At 46.9% G+C, this 21,612-nt stretch overlaps 8 protein-coding genes across 8 annotated transcripts; 3 read left to right on the forward strand and 5 right to left on the reverse strand.

The window, feature by feature from the left end:
* Window positions 1-74: 74 nt before the first annotated feature.
* EDB93DRAFT_1167707 (chaperonin Cpn60/TCP-1 family) lies at window positions 75-2,390 on the reverse strand. The gene is made up of 10 exons (XM_041450245.1): window positions 2,314-2,390; window positions 1,861-2,258; window positions 1,662-1,788; window positions 1,539-1,614; window positions 1,406-1,483; window positions 1,262-1,350; window positions 953-1,210; window positions 543-903; window positions 381-492; window positions 75-325 (listed from the first exon to the last, which is right to left on the reverse strand). The coding sequence occupies exons 1-10, from the start codon at window positions 2,338-2,340 to the stop codon at window positions 277-279; spliced, it is 1,575 nt and encodes a 524-aa protein (XP_041304280.1). The 5' UTR covers window positions 2,341-2,390; the 3' UTR covers window positions 75-276.
* Window positions 2,391-4,207: 1,817 nt separating this feature from the next.
* On the reverse strand, window positions 4,208-6,265 carry EDB93DRAFT_1167720 (uncharacterized protein). Its single transcript, XM_041450246.1, has 3 exons — window positions 6,080-6,265; window positions 5,514-6,008; window positions 4,208-5,462 (listed from the first exon to the last, which is right to left on the reverse strand). Exons 2-3 carry the CDS (start codon window positions 5,982-5,984, stop codon window positions 4,386-4,388), a joined length of 1,548 nt encoding a protein of 515 aa, XP_041304281.1. The 5' UTR covers window positions 5,985-6,008; window positions 6,080-6,265; the 3' UTR covers window positions 4,208-4,385.
* Window positions 6,266-6,302: 37 nt separating this feature from the next.
* Window positions 6,303-7,685, forward strand: EDB93DRAFT_1167727 (uracil phosphoribosyltransferase-domain-containing protein). Its single transcript, XM_041450247.1, has 6 exons — window positions 6,303-6,621; window positions 6,704-6,772; window positions 6,837-6,902; window positions 6,955-6,993; window positions 7,046-7,097; window positions 7,148-7,685. Exons 1-6 carry the CDS (start codon window positions 6,394-6,396, stop codon window positions 7,318-7,320), a joined length of 627 nt encoding a protein of 208 aa, XP_041304282.1. The 5' UTR covers window positions 6,303-6,393; the 3' UTR covers window positions 7,321-7,685.
* Window positions 7,686-9,261: 1,576 nt separating this feature from the next.
* On the reverse strand, window positions 9,262-10,082 carry EDB93DRAFT_1253755 (uncharacterized protein; the record flags this gene model as incomplete). The annotated part of the gene is made up of 2 exons (XM_041453509.1): window positions 9,262-9,795; window positions 9,855-10,082. The coding sequence occupies 2 exons, from the start codon at window positions 10,080-10,082 to the stop codon at window positions 9,262-9,264; spliced, it is 762 nt and encodes a 253-aa protein (XP_041304283.1).
* Window positions 10,083-11,899: 1,817 nt separating this feature from the next.
* Window positions 11,900-13,825, forward strand: EDB93DRAFT_1167751 (Alpha/beta knot methyltransferase). The gene is made up of 6 exons (XM_041450248.1): window positions 11,900-12,701; window positions 12,763-12,904; window positions 12,957-13,024; window positions 13,078-13,120; window positions 13,176-13,360; window positions 13,409-13,825. The coding sequence occupies exons 1-6, from the start codon at window positions 12,036-12,038 to the stop codon at window positions 13,445-13,447; spliced, it is 1,143 nt and encodes a 380-aa protein (XP_041304284.1). The 5' UTR covers window positions 11,900-12,035; the 3' UTR covers window positions 13,448-13,825.
* On the forward strand, window positions 13,781-15,123 carry EDB93DRAFT_769004 (CRAL-TRIO domain-containing protein). The gene is made up of 4 exons (XM_041457398.1): window positions 13,781-14,070; window positions 14,177-14,275; window positions 14,337-14,406; window positions 14,458-15,123. Exons 1-4 carry the CDS (start codon window positions 13,880-13,882, stop codon window positions 14,989-14,991), a joined length of 894 nt encoding a protein of 297 aa, XP_041304285.1. The 5' UTR covers window positions 13,781-13,879; the 3' UTR covers window positions 14,992-15,123.
* On the reverse strand, window positions 14,999-18,248 carry EDB93DRAFT_769323 (uncharacterized protein). Its single transcript, XM_041457399.1, has 12 exons — window positions 17,817-18,248; window positions 17,618-17,754; window positions 17,359-17,556; window positions 17,230-17,306; window positions 17,100-17,179; window positions 16,869-17,050; window positions 16,735-16,823; window positions 16,582-16,682; window positions 15,813-16,525; window positions 15,564-15,757; window positions 15,306-15,515; window positions 14,999-15,255 (listed from the first exon to the last, which is right to left on the reverse strand). The coding sequence occupies exons 1-12, from the start codon at window positions 17,998-18,000 to the stop codon at window positions 15,207-15,209; spliced, it is 2,214 nt and encodes a 737-aa protein (XP_041304286.1). The 5' UTR covers window positions 18,001-18,248; the 3' UTR covers window positions 14,999-15,206.
* A 320-nt stretch (window positions 18,249-18,568) lies between these two features.
* Window positions 18,569-21,431, reverse strand: EDB93DRAFT_1167759 (cytochrome P450). Its single transcript, XM_041450249.1, has 17 exons — window positions 21,013-21,431; window positions 20,895-20,965; window positions 20,810-20,839; window positions 20,724-20,760; window positions 20,602-20,661; window positions 20,533-20,545; window positions 20,341-20,476; window positions 19,888-20,290; window positions 19,774-19,829; window positions 19,563-19,719; window positions 19,486-19,510; window positions 19,403-19,417; window positions 19,281-19,352; window positions 19,173-19,228; window positions 18,992-19,107; window positions 18,769-18,939; window positions 18,569-18,720 (listed from the first exon to the last, which is right to left on the reverse strand). Exons 1-17 carry the CDS (start codon window positions 21,314-21,316, stop codon window positions 18,670-18,672), a joined length of 1,773 nt encoding a protein of 590 aa, XP_041304287.1. The 5' UTR covers window positions 21,317-21,431; the 3' UTR covers window positions 18,569-18,669.
* Window positions 21,432-21,612: the final 181 nt, after the last annotated feature.

The following is a 21,612-nucleotide window of genomic DNA, read 5'->3' on the forward strand; positions in this document are numbered from 1 at the left end:
CGCGATCGGCCGCGCGAGCGTCTAAACGATGCGCAAATAATAAATATAGGGGCAATGTCGCCACCCTCGCACTATTTCTGCCTTCAATCATTTATGTTCAGTAGTGATATACAGCTATTCAAGATCTATAATGCATTTTTTTTGTCTACGAACAACTAACAGCAACGCATAGATCACTTTAAAGTTGTCGAGTAAGTCGTAGCGGTCATTGAGAGACAGCTATTGATGATCACCACCAGTACCCTTGTTTTCTTCCTCCAATGAATACTACTCCGGTCATACCGCTTCACGCTTCCGAGGTGTAGCACGTAGAATGTCATCCACCCTATTCATATCCGAGATCAAAGGAGAGCTCATTATCCGGAAGGTGCGCTGCTTACCGTATTATCATCTCTGCTGCTTCACTTGCACTGAGGACAACCTGTCGCTTCAGTTTATAGCTTTCTGTAACACCGAGTTGTGTCATCGAGCCAATGGTGCCCTGGTTCATATCTGAAAATCTAATAAGATCGGAATCAACCTGAAAAAGAATACAATCATACCGAGTCCGGCATCTGACTGCCCCTCATAATGCGCTGCTCTTAGCCTGGCAACGAGGTCACTAGAGTCGTAGCCAGCGTTGTCCGCAAGGATAGTGGGTATCTGTCTCAGCGCACGGCTAAACGCCTCGGCAGCTATCGCCTTCTTGCCCTTAACCTTCCGTGCAGCCTCCTCCGCAGCACAGCTCATTAACATTTCAGAACAACCACCGCCCAAGACAATCCGTGTCTCTTTGACTGTCTGCGATAAGACAGAAAGCGCATCATGTAATGAACGCTCGGCCTCATCGATCATCTGGTTTGTTGAACCACGTAGCACAACGGTGCAGGCTTCGCCCGCAGCCACACCAGAGAATTTTATGAGCTGTGACTTCTGATAAGCACAGGATCAGTGAGAAAATGATCGCGCCGACCTTATCCTCGCCAATGATAATTTCCTCAATCAAGTCACATTTCCCAAGTTGGACTAGATCTGGTTTGTCGAACGTGCTCGCAATTTCACCACCAGTGACGAGTGATAGCCTCTCGACACCCTCAAAATCGGCGTGCTCAATCACCACAATACCTTTCTCTGCCAAGAGAGACTCAGGGTAGTTGTAGATGAGCTGCCGGTTGACAAAGCAATTGATGCCATGTGCAGCGATCGCGTCTACTTTGGCTTTCATTTTTTCCTGCAGTGCGCCGTTAGAAAATCAAATGAAACAATACAAGCAGGTAAGTACCCGTTCAGCCCGCTCGAGCTCAGCAAGTTTTCCTGTCGAGTCTACTTTTACTCTGGCTCCAAAGATCTTGATCTTATCAGTGTCCATTGCTTTTGAGAGACCGTGCCTCAGTTCCAAATTGATACGAGATGATCGCGCACGTACAGGTATTTGCGATTAATATTTTCGCATTCTCCATACGTTTGGGCGAGTTGACAGCAATACTTTTGTCGAGAATGAAACCTTTAAAGAGTACGCTCGTGAGATAAGGAAGGTTGGTTGTATCCTCTCAGCCTACCTTCATCGAGGTATGAGTCTGTGAGTTTGCCTCCAACTTTCTTGATGATTTGGATGTGCTCCAAATCCGTTGAACCCTCGAAGATAGTCAATACGAGCGTCAAATTCAGCAATTACAACGTACCTTCAATCGGAGCACAGCATCCACTGCTAAGTTGGCAAAATAATCTTTCTCTTGTGATAAGACTTTTGATGACAGGGTGGTACGAGCAATATTAAAAAGATCCTGACGAAACTGGGCAGCATCAGAGCTATTTGAGAGCACAAACGAAAGTCAATTCAGTAAGAAATGTCAAAACGACGCGAAAAACGCGAATACTCACGCGTGATCGACTGCTGCCTTCTCAAGTGCGGCAAGCGCAGCGATGCTCGCGACCCGGTATCCTTCCACAATCGTCTGAGGATGTATCTTCATAGCAATCAACCTCTCTGCTTCCCTCAGCAGCTCTGCTGCCAGCACACACACGCTCGTAGTTCCATCTCCGACTTCGTCATCTTGGACTTTCGAGATATTAACGAGGATCTTGGCTGCTGCATTATCGAGCTGGATGGACTTGAGAATCGTTGCGCCATCATTAGTCACATTGATGTCTCCAGAGGATGCTGATTGCAGAATCTTATTCATGCCCTTCGGTCCAAGCGTTGATTTCACAAGATCGCCAAGGGCGAGGGCGCCGACGAAAGAGGATAAACGAGCATTTTCAGCTTTTTCCTCGGTTGCCTGGATAAAACCTAGTGACGTCGAGCACGATAAGTCATCAATCCCCGGGACTTACCTCGTTACCGAATATGTGCATGGACATGACTTGTAGTTTTGGAGTTGCGAAACAAGTTTAAGGTCAATCGGATTCACATTGAGATCGCGTTTGATTATGTAATATACTGATCTGTTATTTCGTTTTTGCAAATCACTTGTCTAACGTCATGGCTGGCCACAAAGGCTAGCTTTTCTCTCTCTCTCACTGCGATGGAGCCGACGAAACGCTACTTCATTGCGTGACGAATGTGTTATTTTCTGGTATATATTGGTCGAAACTTGCTCAAGGTCATACGGGAATGCGCGTTATGGTGAAAGTGAAAAAATCTGGCAGGCGACAAAGATAAAAGGTAAAGGGTAAGGAGGATCAATCTTGCTCCCTGTGTGGTACTTGTCATCAAAGGGTAGCATGGAGAGCTCGAGAGTTATTCTCTTCAAGTCATTGAGCGAGAGACACGGTCGACGCGGAAGTACGTGGTCGTCGGGGTATGCCATGGACTAACCTGATATTGTCGTGATTGTCTCAAATTTTTTACAGTGAACTGTGATAGCTATAACCACACCAAGACTCAGGTACTAGGAATCTTTGACCAAGCGCTTGCCAAGAATGAGAATGAGAATGAGAATCAAAGATACCTCGTGGTCTCTGCGCAGGGTACGGCGAGTCGGCGAGTGCATATATCGGATTCACAAGAATGGGCATTCAAGTTCATTGTCCCGCAGGGTCACTGCAGGTTCAAATGATGAAGCGATGAGCGAGAGATTGGGTTATGGTACATCAGCAAACAAACACACAACTGCAGGTTTTGACGCCATCTGACAGCGCCAGCAATAACAATTCTGCCAAATTGATCAGAATCGTACCCAAATGTATGGAATATGCTAAGAGCTGGCCATCATCCTGTAATGTTTCCCCATCCTCAGAGGTATTATTCGATATCCCCTTCAGAAGATTACATTTCACCTTGCACAGAAAATGCATTTCTCATTCCTCATTGTTCCTGTTGCTTTGACAGCATCTATGTTTGGTCAACGCATTTTCGACGGCAATGTGGTCGGGCAAAATAGCCTCTGGACCAGCAAGAGGGTCATCTGCATCACGAAACTCTGTCGCGAACGGAGGTGCCCTCACGAATGATGATGTTTCAAGATCCTGTCAAGTCTCGGTAGCATGCTAACCTCTTCACGAGTGTGCATGTGAGCATCTTGACAGCGAGTGGACTTCCTGGCCTGCGCGGGTTTTATGGCACTGTTAATTGTGAAGTTTGCGCGAATTATTGCAAATGCTGAGAGATTATACCGTCGCGCAGATTGTGTTCTACCGAGATCAGAGAATGTGCGCTCTACTTTGCCTGCATGGCCTATCATTGAGAGGATTGTCACAGTAAAAGCTTGCCTTGAGTGGGTTGATTACGCGGTGACTGTCCGCTTGACCGCCAGAGCTGCTGAGTGATTATAGGTCTGCAGGTCATCTGAGAATTTGTTTTGACATCATCATGTCCCATTTCCAGCATGTTGCATTGCCAAGGGTGACCCCGACCATGAATTCGAAGAAGAATCTGCCATCGGCTACCTGCGTAAATCCATCGTAGTTGCTTTAGGGTCATATTTTAGTGGAATATCAATCTATGTTATCGAGTCTAGAGTTCTGCTCAGCTTTGTTGCCATCCCTTTGCGTGAGATCTGCCGTGGAACTAGGCGCAACAGATTTTGCCAACAACTCTGGAACATCAATGCAGTATTGTTGTCGGAGGGTGTAGATAGCTTGGATAAACTCTACCATCATCTATTCGTCTCAGAAGATTCAGAATAATTTTGCCAATTCTTGCCTATTTGTTGTTTTTGGCGCGTTTTCATGTTCAACGAGCGAGGACGTACTACCCTGCAAGATAAAACGGTCTTCGCGTTGACCCATGTGTATTTTTGGCCTAACCGCACCGATTGGAAAAACAGACAGATCCTACAAAATGAAAACATTGAATTGATAAACACATCGAGCGGAAGTAGTATTGTGCAGAGTTGAAGACATGTGAGCGGTGGAGATAAGATGTCAGCAACGAGACTGGTGTATCCAGAGGGAAAAGGTTTGGTCTAAGCCTCCTTCGGTACAAGTGGCGGCAGAGGGACCGCGTAGTCCAAATGACCGACGATGGGAAGGTTGCGACCATGCCGGACTCGGTGTTTCACCCAGCACTGAAATACCTCATCCCTTTCGAAGTAGTATTCCGGCGTGTCCATCGCACTCCCGCTGAACCGGAGGCGAAGGCTTAGTTTGGACGACCATATATACGTGAACATAGAGAGGGTGACATAGGTGGGGAAGTACGCAGCCCAGAGGTCATTGGTGGAGGGGATGTAGACTTTGATGACCATCATACCATTCTCGGGTGCCCACCGCGACTCTTTTGGGCTCCTGCAAAATGACTGGATATCGATATAGTCTTTGTGCTCGGTCAGTGTTCCAGAGATAATCTGATAGGAAGCTGCTCGGGCGCGGCGGTGTTTACCGTGGGAGTGAACGACCGCAGAGGGTTCCAGGCGTGGGTAATCAGGTACTGATTTCACAAGGACCGCGTCTGACTGTGAAGTGACTCCTGATGCGGAGTTATGATTTTTGCTCTCCTTGCTTGCAGAAGTAAGGTCGGACTGCTGGTGTCGACTACCATCTTCGATGAACTCTAGAAGAATACTGGAAGCCTGGTTCTCAGTCTTGTCATCGCTCTCCTTGCTGGATTCCAGAGAATATTTGTGAGCCCCCTGGAAGGCAGGCAGCCGACAAACAGGAGCAGAGAGTGCATCGGTGTACTTGGAAATATCACCGACATGGACACTGTAACAGCGAGCGCCCTGATGAGAAAAGGATGATCGAGAAGGTGAGGCGCGTGGCCAACATCCCTTGGGCAATTCCAAAAAATCTCCCTCGCGGACAGAGGCACCAACAGACATGATCTTGAAATCGTAAGTTTTGTTAACGAACGTGAGACTGTCGTCGGAAAGATCCTCGAGCGCGATCCTCGGAATGGTCGGAATCGAGAGAATGTAGGAATGGTGTTCTGGGTCCAAAAAATCTGACCCGTGAAGTGGTCCCATTTCTGGGATATGCTGGAGCTCTCCAATACCACTTTGAAAGAAATCGAGCGACTGGCTGTGTTCTATCAGAGGTGTAGACTGAGTGAATACAGTGAGCCACAATTTCAGCAAACCATGAAGTTGATTTACCGCATAAGGATGCTGCAGGCTAGCCGAAAACTCCAACCCGGAATGGCATGCGATGGGGGACACTTCGACTGAGGAATAAAGTTGATGTGGAGTATGGCTTTCGAAATAATAAGGGTCCAAAGCAGCATTGGTAGAAGACACGAGACATGGTGCGGAGATGTCCATTGCGAGTCGTCCAGCAGCAAGTCTGGCTGGAGCATCAGAATTGTTACAGGCGAAGACAGCGGGGAGAAGGAGATCACGAGGACCAGATCTCGACGTTCGGGCTTTATTCTTTGAACGGTAAAGAAATCCAATGGCGGAGAACGCAACTACAGAGAAACAGAAGGAGCCACCTTTGAAGACATCTTGCGGGATACCAGAACCCGGCAGCCCATCTTGGAGGTAGAGGGATGCAAAGGTAGATGAAGGAGTGACTGCGGTAAGATGCGCGGAAGGTACGTTGCGAACATTCCTGATGGCAGGGGCCATGAGAAGAGACACATAGGAAGGTCACTAATCGTTTCAGAAGGGTTCGAGAATGCGGCTGACGTCAAAGCAATCGCACGAGGCTGACAGCCGCTTACTGGGTATCATTTGTTGCAAGAACCAAGAGTGATTGACAACGTGTGTGAGGCATGAGACTAGCAGTTGTCAGACATTTCTCCCGACGTACAAATAAAGCAAATGTGCAACACGAAGCAGCCTGCAATACTACAGTATGAGTGCCAGTTTAGCGGTGTCGTTCTTGACAGGAATGTGTGGATCTGGGCGGTTGACAGCAGTGATAGATTGAGACTGGCTCAGTTTTGGCGGAGAATGACGTGCACGTGACAAGCCATGTCGTTCGAATGCTCAAGCTCTCAGATCAGTGCCAGCATTAATATTAAGCAATTAAGCAATGGCAGCATCAACGGCGCCGACGTCTCAAACGCACCCAGCTTTGCTACCGCCATCAGTGTTTACTCTTCCCCAAACAGCACAACTCGAGGCTCTGTACACCATCATCCGCGATAAAACCACAAGTCGAGGAGATTTCTTGTTTTACTCTGACCGAATCATTCGTCTACTTGTTGAAGAAAGTTTAAATCATCTACCTGTGGTCCCAAAGATAGTGGAGACTCCCACGGTATGTCAATTCTATTTGAACCGCCTGGGTCGAGGAAGAAGCTGCATCATTTCCCCCCTATATTGACGTGTTTCTGCTGAAGGGCTCCACGTATCAAGGTGTTGGATTCGAGGGAAAGATTTGTGGAGTATCAATTCTGCGCGCTGGCGAGGTTTGTTGGCCATCATTGTACGAATAGTACATCACCTGACGGTTAGTAATGCCGAACGTAACAGGCCATGGAAGCTGGTCTTCGAGAAGTATGCCGTAGCGTGCGCATAGGGAAGATTCTGATTCAACGAGTACGATCATATATCTGCATCTTCTGATCATAAATAACGGCTTTGCAACCAGGACGAGGAGACTGCGCTTCCAAAGCTCTTTTATTCTAAGGTAGACTCGGTGCGCTACGACGAGCATTGTGTTGACTGCTTTGTAACTGCAGCTTCCCGAAGACATCGCATCCCGATATGTACTTCTCCTCGATCCGATGCTAGGTACATCATATTCTCTTGCAACGCACATTCTTTTGCTAAACACTTTAAAGCCACTGGAGGCTCAGCTATGAAGGCAGTTGAAGTTTTGCAGGAACAAGGCGTTCCAGAGGAGCGAATCATATTCATTAACTTGGTTTGTCCTACTGCGAGTTCCATCCGAAAGCAAATATTTTATTGCCGTCTAGATCGCGGCACCAGAAGGTTTGAAGAGATTCTGCGGTAGATTCCCGTCTTTGCGCGTGGTGAGTAGATATATGCCAGTCAGATTTGATCAACTTAATCTATCATCCAGATTACCGGATGGATAGACCAGGGCCTCAACGAAAAATCTTACATTATTCCAGGTTTAGGTGACTTTGGAGAGCGAAGGTACGTTCGCAGTGCATGTTAGTACTCATCACCTACCATGGATATCTAGATATTGTGAATGAAGAATTGTCACGAGTAACGTCAATCATCGTACTTTCAGATGACTTTCACAGCATTCAAGTCCTTGATCCTTCCTGCCGAGTATCTAGTTTAGTGTGTTGAACAATTGAGCTTGTAGAACTGATCATGTTACTAGGCCAGTAATCTACTTACAACAAGTCATTGGTGATAAATGAACATATACATTCGCTGACCAAAATTTATGCCAGTCATCGATGGAACGTTTGATCCCGCGGAAGCAATTCATGCCTACCTCATGCCGAGCTCACATGCGATCGCTCTTTCTCCTACTTCACTATACTCCCTTTTCACCTAGAGTATTTATACGGTACCGACATCCATGCTATCGACCGAAGCAATGTCTTTGATTTGTGCAATGATGTTATGGTCTATCGCGACCCTCTCGTATTCTCCAACATGCTGCTGCGCTAGCAAAAATGCGTCGAAAGGCTGCCCGAGGCGGACTAGCAACCGCAACGTTCGTGAGCAAGGTTCCTCGCATACAGGTAAACCGCCGGGTAACTTGTCAGAGTCGTCCACCGGAAACCTGGGCTCGAACTAATCTCCTATGCTCTCCATATCGTCTGCGAAATCAGGTACTCCGAGGAGATGCCGATCCCACGGACGGACAAGAACATTTGCCGAATGGGCTTTTCCCGCAAGAACTGAATTAAAGTCTTTTCAGCGGTGATCTAGTTTGCATGTGACGCGCCTGATGCTCATTGCAGTTTCTTTTAGGCATTCCTCATCCCCGGACGAAAATAGATCAGGTCCTGCGCATCTATGCCCATCGCATCCTTCCTCACCTCCGTTGAGGATGTGGTTGCCGTCCACGGCAAAAGTGACGCATTCTGAGTGCTTGAAGATAGCAAGGGTTTGTTAGTTTGAGAGGTGCCAGAGACGGACATGATCATAAGATGAAGATGCGACGAATGTACCTCGAGCCTGAATTGTAAATTTCGATCAAATTTCGATATCACCGTCTGTTGCGATGGCAAGACGTTTTCCAGATGGTGAATACCGTAAGCAGCGGATAAAATGACTCCAGATTAAATCTTCTTGCCATAAACCAGTGGCCAGCACTGTCCCGTCCGGAGAAAAATCCAATGAAGAAATTCAATCGGAGTGGACTTCAATTTTGGCGAGTGATTCGCCAGTTTCTTCGTGCCACACGATGACCACTCTCACCGCTTGCTATCAATTGACCATTTCGTGATACTGCCAATGTCTGCACTTGACTGCGATGCCTCTCTAACTTCTTCAACACAATACCTGTCTTCATGCCCCATAGACCGAGTGCCTTGTCCCTGGACCACAATGTAACCATCCGTCGTTTATCGGAGAAAACTGCGACTGCCCTTACGCTTCCTCCACGACTTTTAAACTCTCGTAGGGGCATAGTGATTGTGATGAGGTTCGACATTTTACTAGAGGTTGATGGGGTCAAGGTGGGATTGTGTCTGCCTCTAAGCTGCGGAGGCGCCTGTATTGTACGTTTTATTGTGCTTCACTGTCTCAACCTTACTCGTTTTAATAGATGCGCAGGACACTTAAGGTCATTTGCCTCCCGGACGCCTCCATAACTGTTATTGCAAGAATACTCCAGATTATCATACCTGCCTCCTCAACAATATCCTCCTAGCGCCTCAGTGCGTACATGTGTCCCCCACTCTTGTATCATGCAAGAGGAGTACCTGCGTACCTCAGTCGCACAGACAAAAGATCACTCAAAGAGTCATGATATTGACCTGCTCGCTGCAGAGGCAGTCCCCACTTCCTCGTTCTCTTTACTAGCCTTCTTTCTATGTCTCGCACTGTCTGGTGCCATCAGTTTGACCGGATGTCCTTTCGGTGCCGGTTGCCAGAACAATGGTATGATTGGACGAGGAGTGTCGATTGAAGAAAGATGTCCTCCATATGCAAGTGGCGTCGTGACGCGAGACGTCATGGGAGATTCGAGCAGTCCAAGTGTAGGCGTTTGGTATGCAGGTACTGCCCGCATGCGATTGAAGAGAACATGCGCGTTCTTGATGGATACAGGAGTATTTTGAAGGTCACAACGAAACAGCGGTGTGACTTGAGGCGAAGATTGCGGAAATGCTGACCACGGTGTAGACACTCCGGAAGGGGCGGCAGGGCTGGGCGCGACGGGGGTAGGTCTCAGACACGGGGATTGGTCTAAGTGAGTGCTGCGTGACGGAGTGCGAGGTGTAATCACAACATCATCCTCTTTTTGCCCACTTTCTACCGGAGTTGCCTGAGCGCTGTTCTGTCAATTCCATATCAATATCAGCGATATCGCCTATAATCACTGAAGGCAGTACTGACATGGTTCCTTATGATTTGTTCGACCCAGTCCTCTATAGTTATTACTATCCCTTGCAACTCCTTCAGTGAGTCAGCAAGACTGGCGATGCCCCTGGAGACGATATGACCGTCAACACCAAGGGAAATGAGGAAGACGCCCGCCCGTGTGAGCAACGTAGTGATCACTCTCAGGGCATGACTGTATGCAGTGACTAGTTTGTTGTTATCCGATACAAAGAGTGGTTTCATATTAGCTGTGGATTTTAGAGTACGCAAATGTGGTTTGATGCCAACCCATACTAGACCTATTTACTCATATTGACGCGACAGATCACGTGCATTGATTTTGGCAATGCCCCTCAATGGGGCTGGGAAGGAGCCTGGTCTCGCTCCAATAATAAACAAAAGTGGCCAAGTAAATTTTTGACATTCTGGCCTATCATTTTGCAGATAGCTGTGATAAACCACCAGCTGGTTTGAATCGGTTTAGGTTCCGAACTCCGCCATGGCTACTTAACCGCCGGCAATATTAATGATAGGCTTTCCAACGTTTGTAACTTTCCTGCTTCTTGAAGAAAAGACGGAACCGAAATACCATATCATGGTCTTGATTTCATACAATTCGACCTACCTTCAGGACTTCAAGTTGACGTCCGACACTAAAATGGCGGGCATGTGATGTTCAATAGGCCTAGAGTGAGGTAAGTGCCTCAAATGTCATTATCATTGTACATGTCAGGTGAAGGATCGCACTAACTTAATACTGCCATAGACTGCCACCCCCGTCTCAAGAATGTTCGTTGCTGTCATCGCTTGTGCCGTAAAGCACTACCGATAGCTTCATTAAATGCAACCTATTCGAAATATTGGTTTTATTTTTATCATGATTGGTCTCGGCTACATCGGTCTTGTCAATAGTGTGTTTAGTCTGTGAGATTTCCCAGAAAACATGCTGTTCTCTGGAACTCTGGAACGACGACAATTTTCACACTGTGGGTGCGAAGTTAACGAATGGGACCTGGTTGCACTCCATACGTGAGACCAGGATACTTAAACTCCACAAGGAATGCTCTCCCTCAACCGCGCAATCGACGTTGGTGTTCCTCGCGGGTGTCGTCTGACCTTGAGACCTCTCGGGTGCTTGACTTGGAGGTGGTAAAGTGTCTCCGACTTCGATTCCCGCGTTATCACTCATCCAGTCGGCAAGATTATCGACTATCACGAACATTTTGAACTTCGAATATCGAAGTGAAGTGCGATGTCACTTTACGCGCCCTTTCGTGGTTGTCCCTGTCATCGACGGTCCGTCGCCCTCTTCCATGTGATATATCTCTACTAGGCGAACAGTTAAACGACTTATCTTTCCGCATTTCCTATTTCCTTCATCAGATGCATAATTCGGCTGATGCTCCAATGGATGTTGATAACGCCCTTGTAGGCAGTTTTAGGCAAAAGCGGTCTGAGTGACATGCCCCGCCTCGGATTACAGGCTAGCCTAGCAAGGTACTCATGGAGTTTGTGAGCGCATGTGTTTACCATCGATCTTGTCGGATTGATACCAAATAGGCCGTAGCCTCATGCAGGCATCCGTATATGCCGGAATGCCCGCAAGGTTTACCTTTCGTGTTTCCGAAGGTATTACAGGAGCGTTGGGTTCCATTCATCTGCTTTGCATCCGAAGGCATGGAAGCAGTCTAGATGGGGTCATTACGAGTTTCGATGGGAATACCTTTAGTATGTAATACGCAGACTAGTTATGAGACATGCTAATCAATTGTTGTCTCTTTATAGAGAGACTCCACGATGATCATACATCGGGCGTAGGTGTGCCAGGTGACTTTTCTTATCTAGACTGCGCTCTCTATTTGAGATGGCAGATGATGGTGGATTGAGAGGATGGTTCAATGGCAAAACTCATTTCCCACTCTTTCCAGCTCATCAAAAACTTCTTTTGAGACCTAACAAGCCTCGAACAGTTCTTGTGCGAATAAATCTATTATATTTGTGTCTGATTGTGTGAGATCTGGATGTTGTTACATAGCACCTTGTGAAAATTTTCACTTGCCTGATACCTATGCCATACCTAAGTGCGGATACTAAGTGCTCCAAATAAAATTGAATAAGTACTTAGAGATCTGATATCCGGGATTCAACGTTCATCTACAGTTACATCCACCTCCCTCTTTCCTCTCACATCGAATCATGTCTGCCGTCCCAGAACTCTCTGTTCGTCGTCGTCGCCATTCAGGATCGACCACAGCCCCAGCGCCAATCCGTGCTAATCTACTCAATGCACAACGAGATGATGAAGCTATGATTGTGCCCCCACCACGACCAAAATCAACTCCCATTGATGAACGGCACCAGCGACAACGCAGGTCCGGTTCACCCGAGTCTGATTCGGAAGGCTCCGATAAGGAGACATCCACCATGCAGGTTGATAACGATTTACTCAGTCAACAAACTCAACAATCTTCGTCACACTCTCAAGAATCTCAAAAACGTCAAGTCATCACATCCAATCTAGAAAATTCTAGCCCAGAGCGTCCCACTCGTCCTCTACCTGCTAAATCTCGAAAAATGGCCGGAAATTCATCCAGCAATCCTATGCCGCAATCTGCAAACCCGTCCATGTTGCCAGTTCAGGCTCATGTACCCCGTGGTGGTATTGCATCGACTCAGAGAAGGTTGTTTGTCATCCTAGAGCAAGCTTGCTTGGAGGCATACAGAGTATCAAGTGGAGGAAAAGGCAAAGGCGGCAGGGAGGGTGATGTCAAATACACTCTTCTCAATTGCGACGACCATCAGGGCATCCTCGCAAAAACTGGTAGAGATATCGCGGATGCTCGTCCCGATATTACGCATCAGGTGCGCACTATGGGAAAACGACATATGATTCCTTGATACCAATTTTTTTTCCCCTTCCCAGTGCCTGTTGACACTCTTGGATTCGCCTCTAAATAAGGCGGGTCTGCTACAGGTGTACATACACACTACAAAAGGAGTGCTCATTGAGGTCAATCCTCATGTAAGGATTCCTCGTACCTTCAAACGATTCAGCGGATTAATGGGTAAGTTACGCTCGTTGATCTTGTTCTCGTCACTCATTTTTTTAAAAAAAAGTTCAACTTCTCCATAAGTTGTCTATTCGAGGTGTCAACGGCCCAGAGAAGCTGCTCAAGGTAATCAAGGTACGTTTTGCATTTTCTTCGACCTGCGATCATTACTTGACCTTGTGCTTCAGAACCCCGTGTCCGACCACCTTCCTGTCAATACTATCAAACTCAGTCAGTCAACTCATGCATTCCGTAGATACCCGCTCACCCCTGATCACTTATCTAGCCCTTTCTGGTGATGCTCCCACTGTCAGACTATCCCGTTATCTTCCGACTCTTCCGGAAACGCACTCGATCGCTGTCTTTGTGGGCGCGATGGCTCGAGGCCGCGATGACTTTGCCGATCATGTTGTAGACCACAAAATCAGTATCAGTGATTATCCTCTATCTGCATCAGTTGCTTGTGGCAAGGTGAGTGCTTGCGTCAATATCTTAAACTAGATCCTCATTTTCTGGTAGTTATGTTGTGGTCTAGAAGAACTCTGGGACATCGTGTAATGCCCTCATCTCCTACGCCACAATCTGAAAATTATCGATATGTTGTATCATATTGGCTTCCAGGTTGGTTGTACCTCAGAAAGCATTTTGTTCTTTTCATTTGTTTGCATACTACTTTCTATTGCATTCCTCACACACAAGTTGCATTTCAACCTGCGTTGCTCCGTAAATTTATCCGCTGAGCCGCATCGTGTACTATTAGTAGATGGATTACTACCCAAGCCCCCTCGCATTAGAACACGACTCAACTCGTGTTTCTGGGCTCTGGAAATAATGATGCGATTCCTGCTAGATTTGGGATATTGTTGCTTGTATGAACCGTGGAATGGTGTAATTGGAACACAAATACCAAATAGTGGAGGCTGTTGCTGTACTAGTACTGTAATCCCGATTTTAAAGTTTCAACGCCTGTGCTAAGCTTCACTCTTGACCATGTCCACACTTGAACAAGCCAGCGCTAGTCCACTGCCAAACGGCATAACTGATCCTAACTTTCGTCCACTGCCAGGGCGGGTTGGAAACCTCACCGTCCCGCAGCAACATGCCCTTGAGACCTTGAAGAATCAGCTCCGAGATGAAGGTCATTTCGTCGAGGAGAGAATGGATGATCCAATGCTGCTACGGTATGTCCCACTCCTCGATCTGAGAGTCTGTAGATGCATTCTGTGTCGCAGACCCACGATTTATGACCGATTGGTCGTGTGAGGCGTGTGTTGACCCAGTCTGCAGATACTTGAGGGCGCGCAAGTTCGATGTCCCGAAGGCAAAGGCGATGTTACTAGCTGCTGAGCAGTGGAGACGGGATATGAAAGTAGATGACATCGTGCAGTTCGTCGCTTGCCATTGCCTTGAGTGCCGATAAACCTGATCTCGCCCAACTTGAACGCAGGAACTTTGTTTTCACCGAGAAAGAGCAGGTCGATCAATACTATCCTCAATACTACCACAAAATAGACAAGGTAGCCGTCACATCCTTCAAACGTGTTCTTTCGCTAACCGCTGTGTTGCAGGATGGCAGACCGGTATACATCGAGAGACTCGGCAAGCTCAATGTCCCAGCGCTGTATGGCATCACGACAAAGGAACGGTTGCTCCAACGTCTTATCCTCGAGTACGAGAAGTTTCTTACAGATCGTCTCCCTGCATGCTCCGCAGCTGTTGGTCACCCCGTCGAGACGGTCTGCACCATCCTTGATCTGAAAGGCGTTTCCCTTTCTTCCTTTTACCAAGTCAGAGATTACGTGAACGAGGCTTCGAAGATCGGGCAGGACCGATATCCGGAATGCATGGGTAAATTTTACATCATCAACGCGCCGTGGGGCTTCGCTGCCGTGTGGTCGTTGATCAAACCTTGGCTGGATGAAGTGACTGTGTCGAAGATAGAAATTCTTGGGAGTTCATACCAACAGAAGTTATTGCAGGACATCCGTGCAGAGGATCTTCCTGCTGATCTGGGTGGCAAGTGCAGATGCGCGGGCGGGTGCTCGCTGAGCGACGCAGGACCATGGAACCCGAATGAGAAGACAGGGAATGGTGTTGCTTAGAGATAGATATCCTGCTAGCGAGCTGGTGGGCATGCTCTGGCGGTGATCATCTACGTATACGACGTACTTAATGGATTGTCGTCCTAGCATTCAACGAGTTTCATTCATTTGACAGTAGATGAAAGTCCGAAGTACATAGACATTAGGGGCTGGTAATGCAAATAGCGGTCGGCGTACGTGACCGCTGGAGATACGTATTAACGGGGAAGCATTACTTAGATTCGATGGAAGTCTGTCTCTTCACGCGGGGAGCTGATTTCGTGCCTAAAGAAAATTCAATGAGTAGGGCACAACCAGATGGAATGTCTTTTTACTTGTGTTTGATGTGCTGCCTAACACCTTCCAATATAAAACTCCGTTGTGAGCCCTTGCAGTGTTTGCATCGATAGTCTTTTGTCGGCGGCTTTTTGGGTAGGCCCGGGTGAGGGGAGGTAACGAAGAACTTCGTTCCTGATGGTGGTAGCTCGACAGGGCCGAGGTCATAGCTAAAGTCGACCCCTTGCTTCGGAGCGGCGATTCCATGCCTACTGGGTGTCAGTAAAGTGAGTATAACAGGAGAGGTGATGATCTACCATCGCATATGGTCAATGACGGCAGCCTTGCTAACTGGGTTTCCGTGATGCCTATCGCACTTGTTACAGCACCACACCAAATCAGTAGCTTTAGGATATTGGGGAGCACGCGGGCCTCGAATCATTTCAAGTTGCGCAGCACTCAAGAGCTCCCAACGAGGTTCTGCGTGCGAATCCTCGACGTAATGGATGATCTAGGTGCACCATAATTATTGAGCACGTTGTCAAAAGACAAACACAGGAACGAACACTTCGACGCCAGTCCATCGCCATCCGGTAAGATCCTCCTTTCTCTTGCTTGGGTGGACAGTTGGAGCAAAAAAAGTGAAACTGGAGCTGATCCATTGTGGCTGCAGTCGTAGTTTTGGCATCAAGGCCGACTAAGCTTAACAAAGAGCGAGCGGCAGTAATTCCAAATTGAGATATCGAAAATGTGCAAGCTGTTGTCCTCAGCGACCAGGAAAAGCGAGAATGGCACCTGTGATACTGCACTTTGTCCCATGTGATCAGGGGAAAAGGGCGCGAGGAAGTGCATTGGAAAATAGAAGTGGCTAGTTGCAGCGAGGTCTCGTCAGGGGCGCTGATACCGTGATTTTGTAGCCCTAGAGTATTTTGCGAGACACCAGTGGAGGGGCCAAGAAGTTGCGTTGCTGCGAGCTTCACTTGATGGGTGTACCCAGTGCAAAATTCGGGGAATTTGTCGGCAAAAGCACGACAAGCATTCATATCGCTTTCTCGTTCCATAGTGGGCGGGCTATTGATAAAGTCCATGACATCACTGCGCTCCAAGAAGGATTCCAAAGGAGGTACAAGGCCCTTTCGCACCTGCCGCACATAGTTGCCATACATCTCCAGCAGGTCCATCTTCCGTCGAGACGATGCATTTTCTTGGTCCTGGAGACGCCACTTTTCCTTCAATTCAAAAAGATTACGCTCGATTCTCGGGAGTAGACGTTTCCACCCTGGAAACCGACGCAGTAAGAGGATAATTCTTTACAATGATGGTAGAAACACTGACGTGCATCGGTAAGCTCCTTATTGACGGCATATCCGCGATGATCGAACATGCGTGTCACGTCCTTAGCATCGTGGCCGAGGTGAACTAATCTAGCTTTAATCCTGGGAAAGGATCAAGTCATGGTGGGATGACGAGTCAATGAAATATGCTTACAGCTCTTTATTTTGCCTGCGAAGCCCGGTGATTGTCAATAGATGACGTTCGCGGTCCTTATTGACCCAGGTATTACACATCGTAGCATGCTTCGAGGGTGTTAGATCTAAACAAACTACTTGCAGAAACCTTACATTAACAACAGAATCAACATATATCTTGCGTGATTGCTTGAAGTCTTCCAGCCTTTTCTTGGCACCTGGCTTAAACATGTGTACATCCTTCTGGTAAAATCCCAACTGAGCAGCCATTTTCAGCACGTCGTCTGACCAAAAAAACTTGCTGCCACTGGCATGACCATGAGCCCATCCACCGACTATTCTGGATGGTCAGATACTAACAAGTCATAGTAGGAGTGTACCCACTGTTAGTGAATGGTATTAAATCCATGACAGTCGGATCAATGTCAGGAAATCTTGATGGAAAGTTGGACTTATAGACCAGGCTTGACGAATCGTTGAGCACATAAGGACATAGTCATAAAGTGATGCTCACTTTTTCTTGAGGCACGAGGTACATACTCTGCGTCTGATACCGAAGTCTATTCTCGTAATTCCCTTAGTGCTACACACCTGAGGTGATTGTCACGAAAGTGCAAAAGGTGAGAACGGAGAGTATACATACATAACACTGAGAACCACCAAATAGCAGGTTGGCCCATTCGACCTCAGACATGCCAGGCATACAGTCGGGAACACCACCACGATTGACGCGGGCAGCTTTCCAGACTGAGACTGCATTATTAGATAAGAGAACCTTGCGGAAAGCTTTGCTCGCGCGTGACAGATGTAAAAGGTCTGCCGGTTCCAAAAGGCCAAAAATCTGATGGGGAGTATAAGTTGAGGTCAGATGACACGTAAAAGGCCGATGCTCATCAACTAACCTCAAGAAGAATGTCAATCGGCATAGTGACAATGAGGCTAAGAATTTTCTTTTTTCGACTAGAGGCTCTGGCTGGTGGCGTCACACCGGTATTGAGTGTTTTAACTACCCTGGCACGCTTTTTTGCGGGTTGTTTCCCTGAAAGCAAAAGCCAGCCTTGAATATCAAGTTGCACTTGGAGAGATGAAAATAGAAATTACTATGATATGTCTTTCCGCCGTATTCACTACCGCTTGATTCACTGAATGTCTCCTCCAGGCTGCTATCACCAGTACTGTCTTCCAGGTCCGTCAAAGGGGAGTCATAGTCGTCGACCACCTCTGAGTCATGATCGCTATCTAGAGACGTCCAGTCAGGCCTGCTAATGCCACATGTTACACCCATGACGTGGTGAACGTAGACTGTGAGCCTGTAGAGCAGCAGTGTATGAAACGGAGCTGAAAGATTTATATATTAAATAATGGTCCAGGCCCACATTTAAAGTTCAGATGAAGGTCAACCATTGATCGGAAGGCTAAACTGGTCGGCTCAAGCTTGATCTGACCAACAACCTGATTTTCTTTGGCCGGGAAGAAAAGACTTTTGAAAGAGTTGCAGCAGCACTAAAACAAAAGTAAATCTGCATACGGTGACAAAGAACAGATTCAAGTCATTCCTCTCTGCTACACTTAGTATCTCCGACATTTCGCCGAAAGCTACTCAGGGTTCATTCTACATTACATAATATTGTAATTACAAGGAACAGGGATCCTTGCGCTCACAGTATATGTTTAGCAATTGCTCTGGTTCTGAACTTCTGTAGCTGTTTAATTAATGGAGCACGCACTACATGGCCTGCAACCTCGTGAAGGTTGGCCTTGCAGTGAGATTGAGCCTCAGCTGATGATGCAGAGCTTCTTACTTCTACCCACCTCGTAGTCGTCTCATTTTCCGATTAGCATCCACCTCTATGTTTTGGTGGCCCCGCCCACTGTACATATTTCCTCTGCATCAATATACATGATAGTACAGATGATATAAATGATTTGTCGTCGTGATGCTGAACCCTTAAATCTACACAACCTCGACAGGGGTAGCTTCCTCCATCCTAACCCATAGCCCGTTCTATACGCGATGTGAGCCACTGGACAAAGAATCAAAGTGAGGACTTACATGTGCATACATGGTAAGGTGACTCTTAAATATGACCTTTTCGATGGCCTTGCGGCCAGAACACTTCGCCCACTCTGCAGGCGGAAGAGTCTGGACATCGGTGGCCAATGAGACCGAAGAGAACTGCTGGAGAAGTCGGACTAGGAAAAAAGAAATCTCGTTGTAGGCGAACTAGAGAAACATGAATGTAAGCATGAATACTGTGATAGAGCAGTCAGCAGACCTGTTGCCCAAGACAAATCCTGGGGCCTGCATTGAAAGGCACGAAGATGAATGGGTTAGGAGTACAATATTTCCGGAGGCGGTCATCAAGGAAACGATCTGGGTCAAATTCTTCAGCTAGTGGAGAAGAATGTCAGCAAATATTCGTTTCAATGAAGCAGCCAATCAATTATTGTGCTCACCATCTGGTCCCCATAAGTCTGTTCGTCGTTGCATCAGGAATACAGAGTAAGGTGTCCTGAGATACTCATCGTCAGTTGAAAAAACAACCTGTTTCTTGATGTAATCACCTAGTATTTGGAGGAATATAGATCGGTTTTCCCCCATTAATTCCAGGCCAGACCGTTGGTTCTGTACTGATCCTAATCTATAATGAGCACGAAGACATTTGAATGGGCGGACTAGTATTTACCTGACATTGAATGGTCTAATAAAATTAGAAAAATTCGACGACATCAAATACAGAAATTTCGAGGGAGCGGATCCAATACTCACACAGGTGGGTAAAGTCGAAGCGTTTCTGAAATTCCTATGTCACCTCAGGAGAAAGTGGCTTTTGAGTATGATCTCACCATTAATGACTGCTCTCAAATATTTCATATCGCGCATATCATCGTAGGTTGGTCTCCTCGAACGACCTACCTTGCCAAGGATCTCCTCACGAAGACGGCGGAGGACATCAGGATGCTCTGTGAGCATATAAATAACAAAAGTCAAGGTAGCTGCAGTCTGGAAAGAGCGGTATGAGCATCCTGAGAATGACCGTCCGAAAGAGACACATACAGTATCACGTCCAGCAATCATGATATTGAGAATTTCGTCCCTGATGACGATGGGGTCTAGAAAGAAACAAATATATATCATGTGAGATGACGCGTCAGCGCTTGCGCTACATACCTTCTGTGTAATTCACCAAGTGATCAAGCAGCGTTTCGCCTTCTTCGACGTCCCTATCCTTTACTACCTTCTCGTCAATATTTTCCTTGAGCATTTTGTTCTTTTCTAACGCCTCCTTGAGGATGGGATCAATGAACTTGTAACAAACACCCATGTGCTTCTTGACACGATCAGTCCAGAATTCAAACAGGGGCCACGCTGAGCCAAATCGGCCACGATAGACAACAGCAATCTGAGCCTCACTGAATGCATGCGCAAACTTGTTAGCGGGGTGGTTCTTAAATGCGACGTCTTTAGAACGAGGCGATGACGGTGGGTAGACCAGGCCGGCGGAGAGAGAACAGACATCTTTGCCGAAGAGAAATTCTGTCGCAGAATCTAAGGTGAAACGAGAGACCACGTCCTGAAGCTGCATCAGAAAGAATAAGGATAGAATAGTCATCATAAATTTACCTGGAAATCCACAGGGTATCCATCTCTAAGTCTAATCTTCAGCTGGCTAATGGCATCCTCCGCGTGCTTGTCAAATATATCAAAATGACTGATTCTGTTTTTGCTGAAGAACGGGCGTGTCATCGAGCGGTGGAATCTGTAGTCACTAGATTAAGCCTGTTCGAATAATGAACGACAATGAATAAGGCACACTTCCACGTATCCCCTGAAGTACAGTAAGTAAACTATGTACTGACGATGAAATAGAGGGAAAATACTCACCATCGGAATTGAACACTCCGGTACCAAGGAGGGAATTGACTTGGTCCGAAAACATAGGCCCTGTTGATTGAAAATATTATTACATCGAATCGGGACAGTTCTCCGCAAATGAAATCGCCGACCTTTCTCAAATGATGCGAACTTTGATACTAGAATTGCCTGTCACGCATGAATGTCTGGGGTTATAATACTCCGATGAGCTGCTTACCTTGGTATATTCTGGTTCAGCGGTGAAGATCTATTAATCGCGACGTATCAACGATGAAACTGAGGGTGTGAAAGAATGCACATACCCTATTTTCAAAGAGGACTCGCATGTTGAACGTATGTCCTAGAGTGTTACACTGCTCTGCCATCAAGTCCCCTGTGATCATAAGTATTGATAGAAAGTGAAGTGGTTGAGTAGCATACCCATGTATCCAAACTTGAAATTTTGTATCAAGGCTGCGAGGAGATCCAGACTGCCAGGCCATTTACTTGGAAACATGGGTGGAAGGACAGCACCATGGATGGCAGCTTGGCGCCTATCGTGGTACTTTAATGCGAGCACCTTGCAAGTGAACAGAGCAGGAAAAGATAACACATATACAGGAATCTGTGACCATCCTGACAAGGATACGCCAAATGCCAAATCGCAGATATAAACTATCGCTGGTGGCAATAGGAGCTGTGGAAAGCAACTGAGGAGGTAGACGATCCCAGGTGGCAATTCCATTGTTGAACGGAATGCGTTTGATCTGAAAGGATGCTTTATTATAGTATGTATGAGCCGGCAGAATCACATGGAAGGTTTTTGTACGTGGTTCTGGTTCAAGAAAATCGAATCGGCCTCACTATCACACCCGCCCCTGTACACACGCTAGATTATAAATTGAAGGGTGAACGGCACGGTCAAAATTTATTTTTCAAACTCCGAAATATGTCGTAAATGTACTCCGTCGTGGTTAAATTAATAATCCGGATATGAAACCGCCGAAGCAAAGTTGTAGCAAACCGCGGCGTAGTATTATA

This window comes from Suillus bovinus, assembly GCF_016758785.1.
Source record: "Suillus bovinus strain UH-Sbo-P2 chromosome Unknown EDB93scaffold_63, whole genome shotgun sequence".
NCBI lineage: Eukaryota > Fungi > Basidiomycota > Agaricomycetes > Boletales > Suillaceae > Suillus > Suillus bovinus.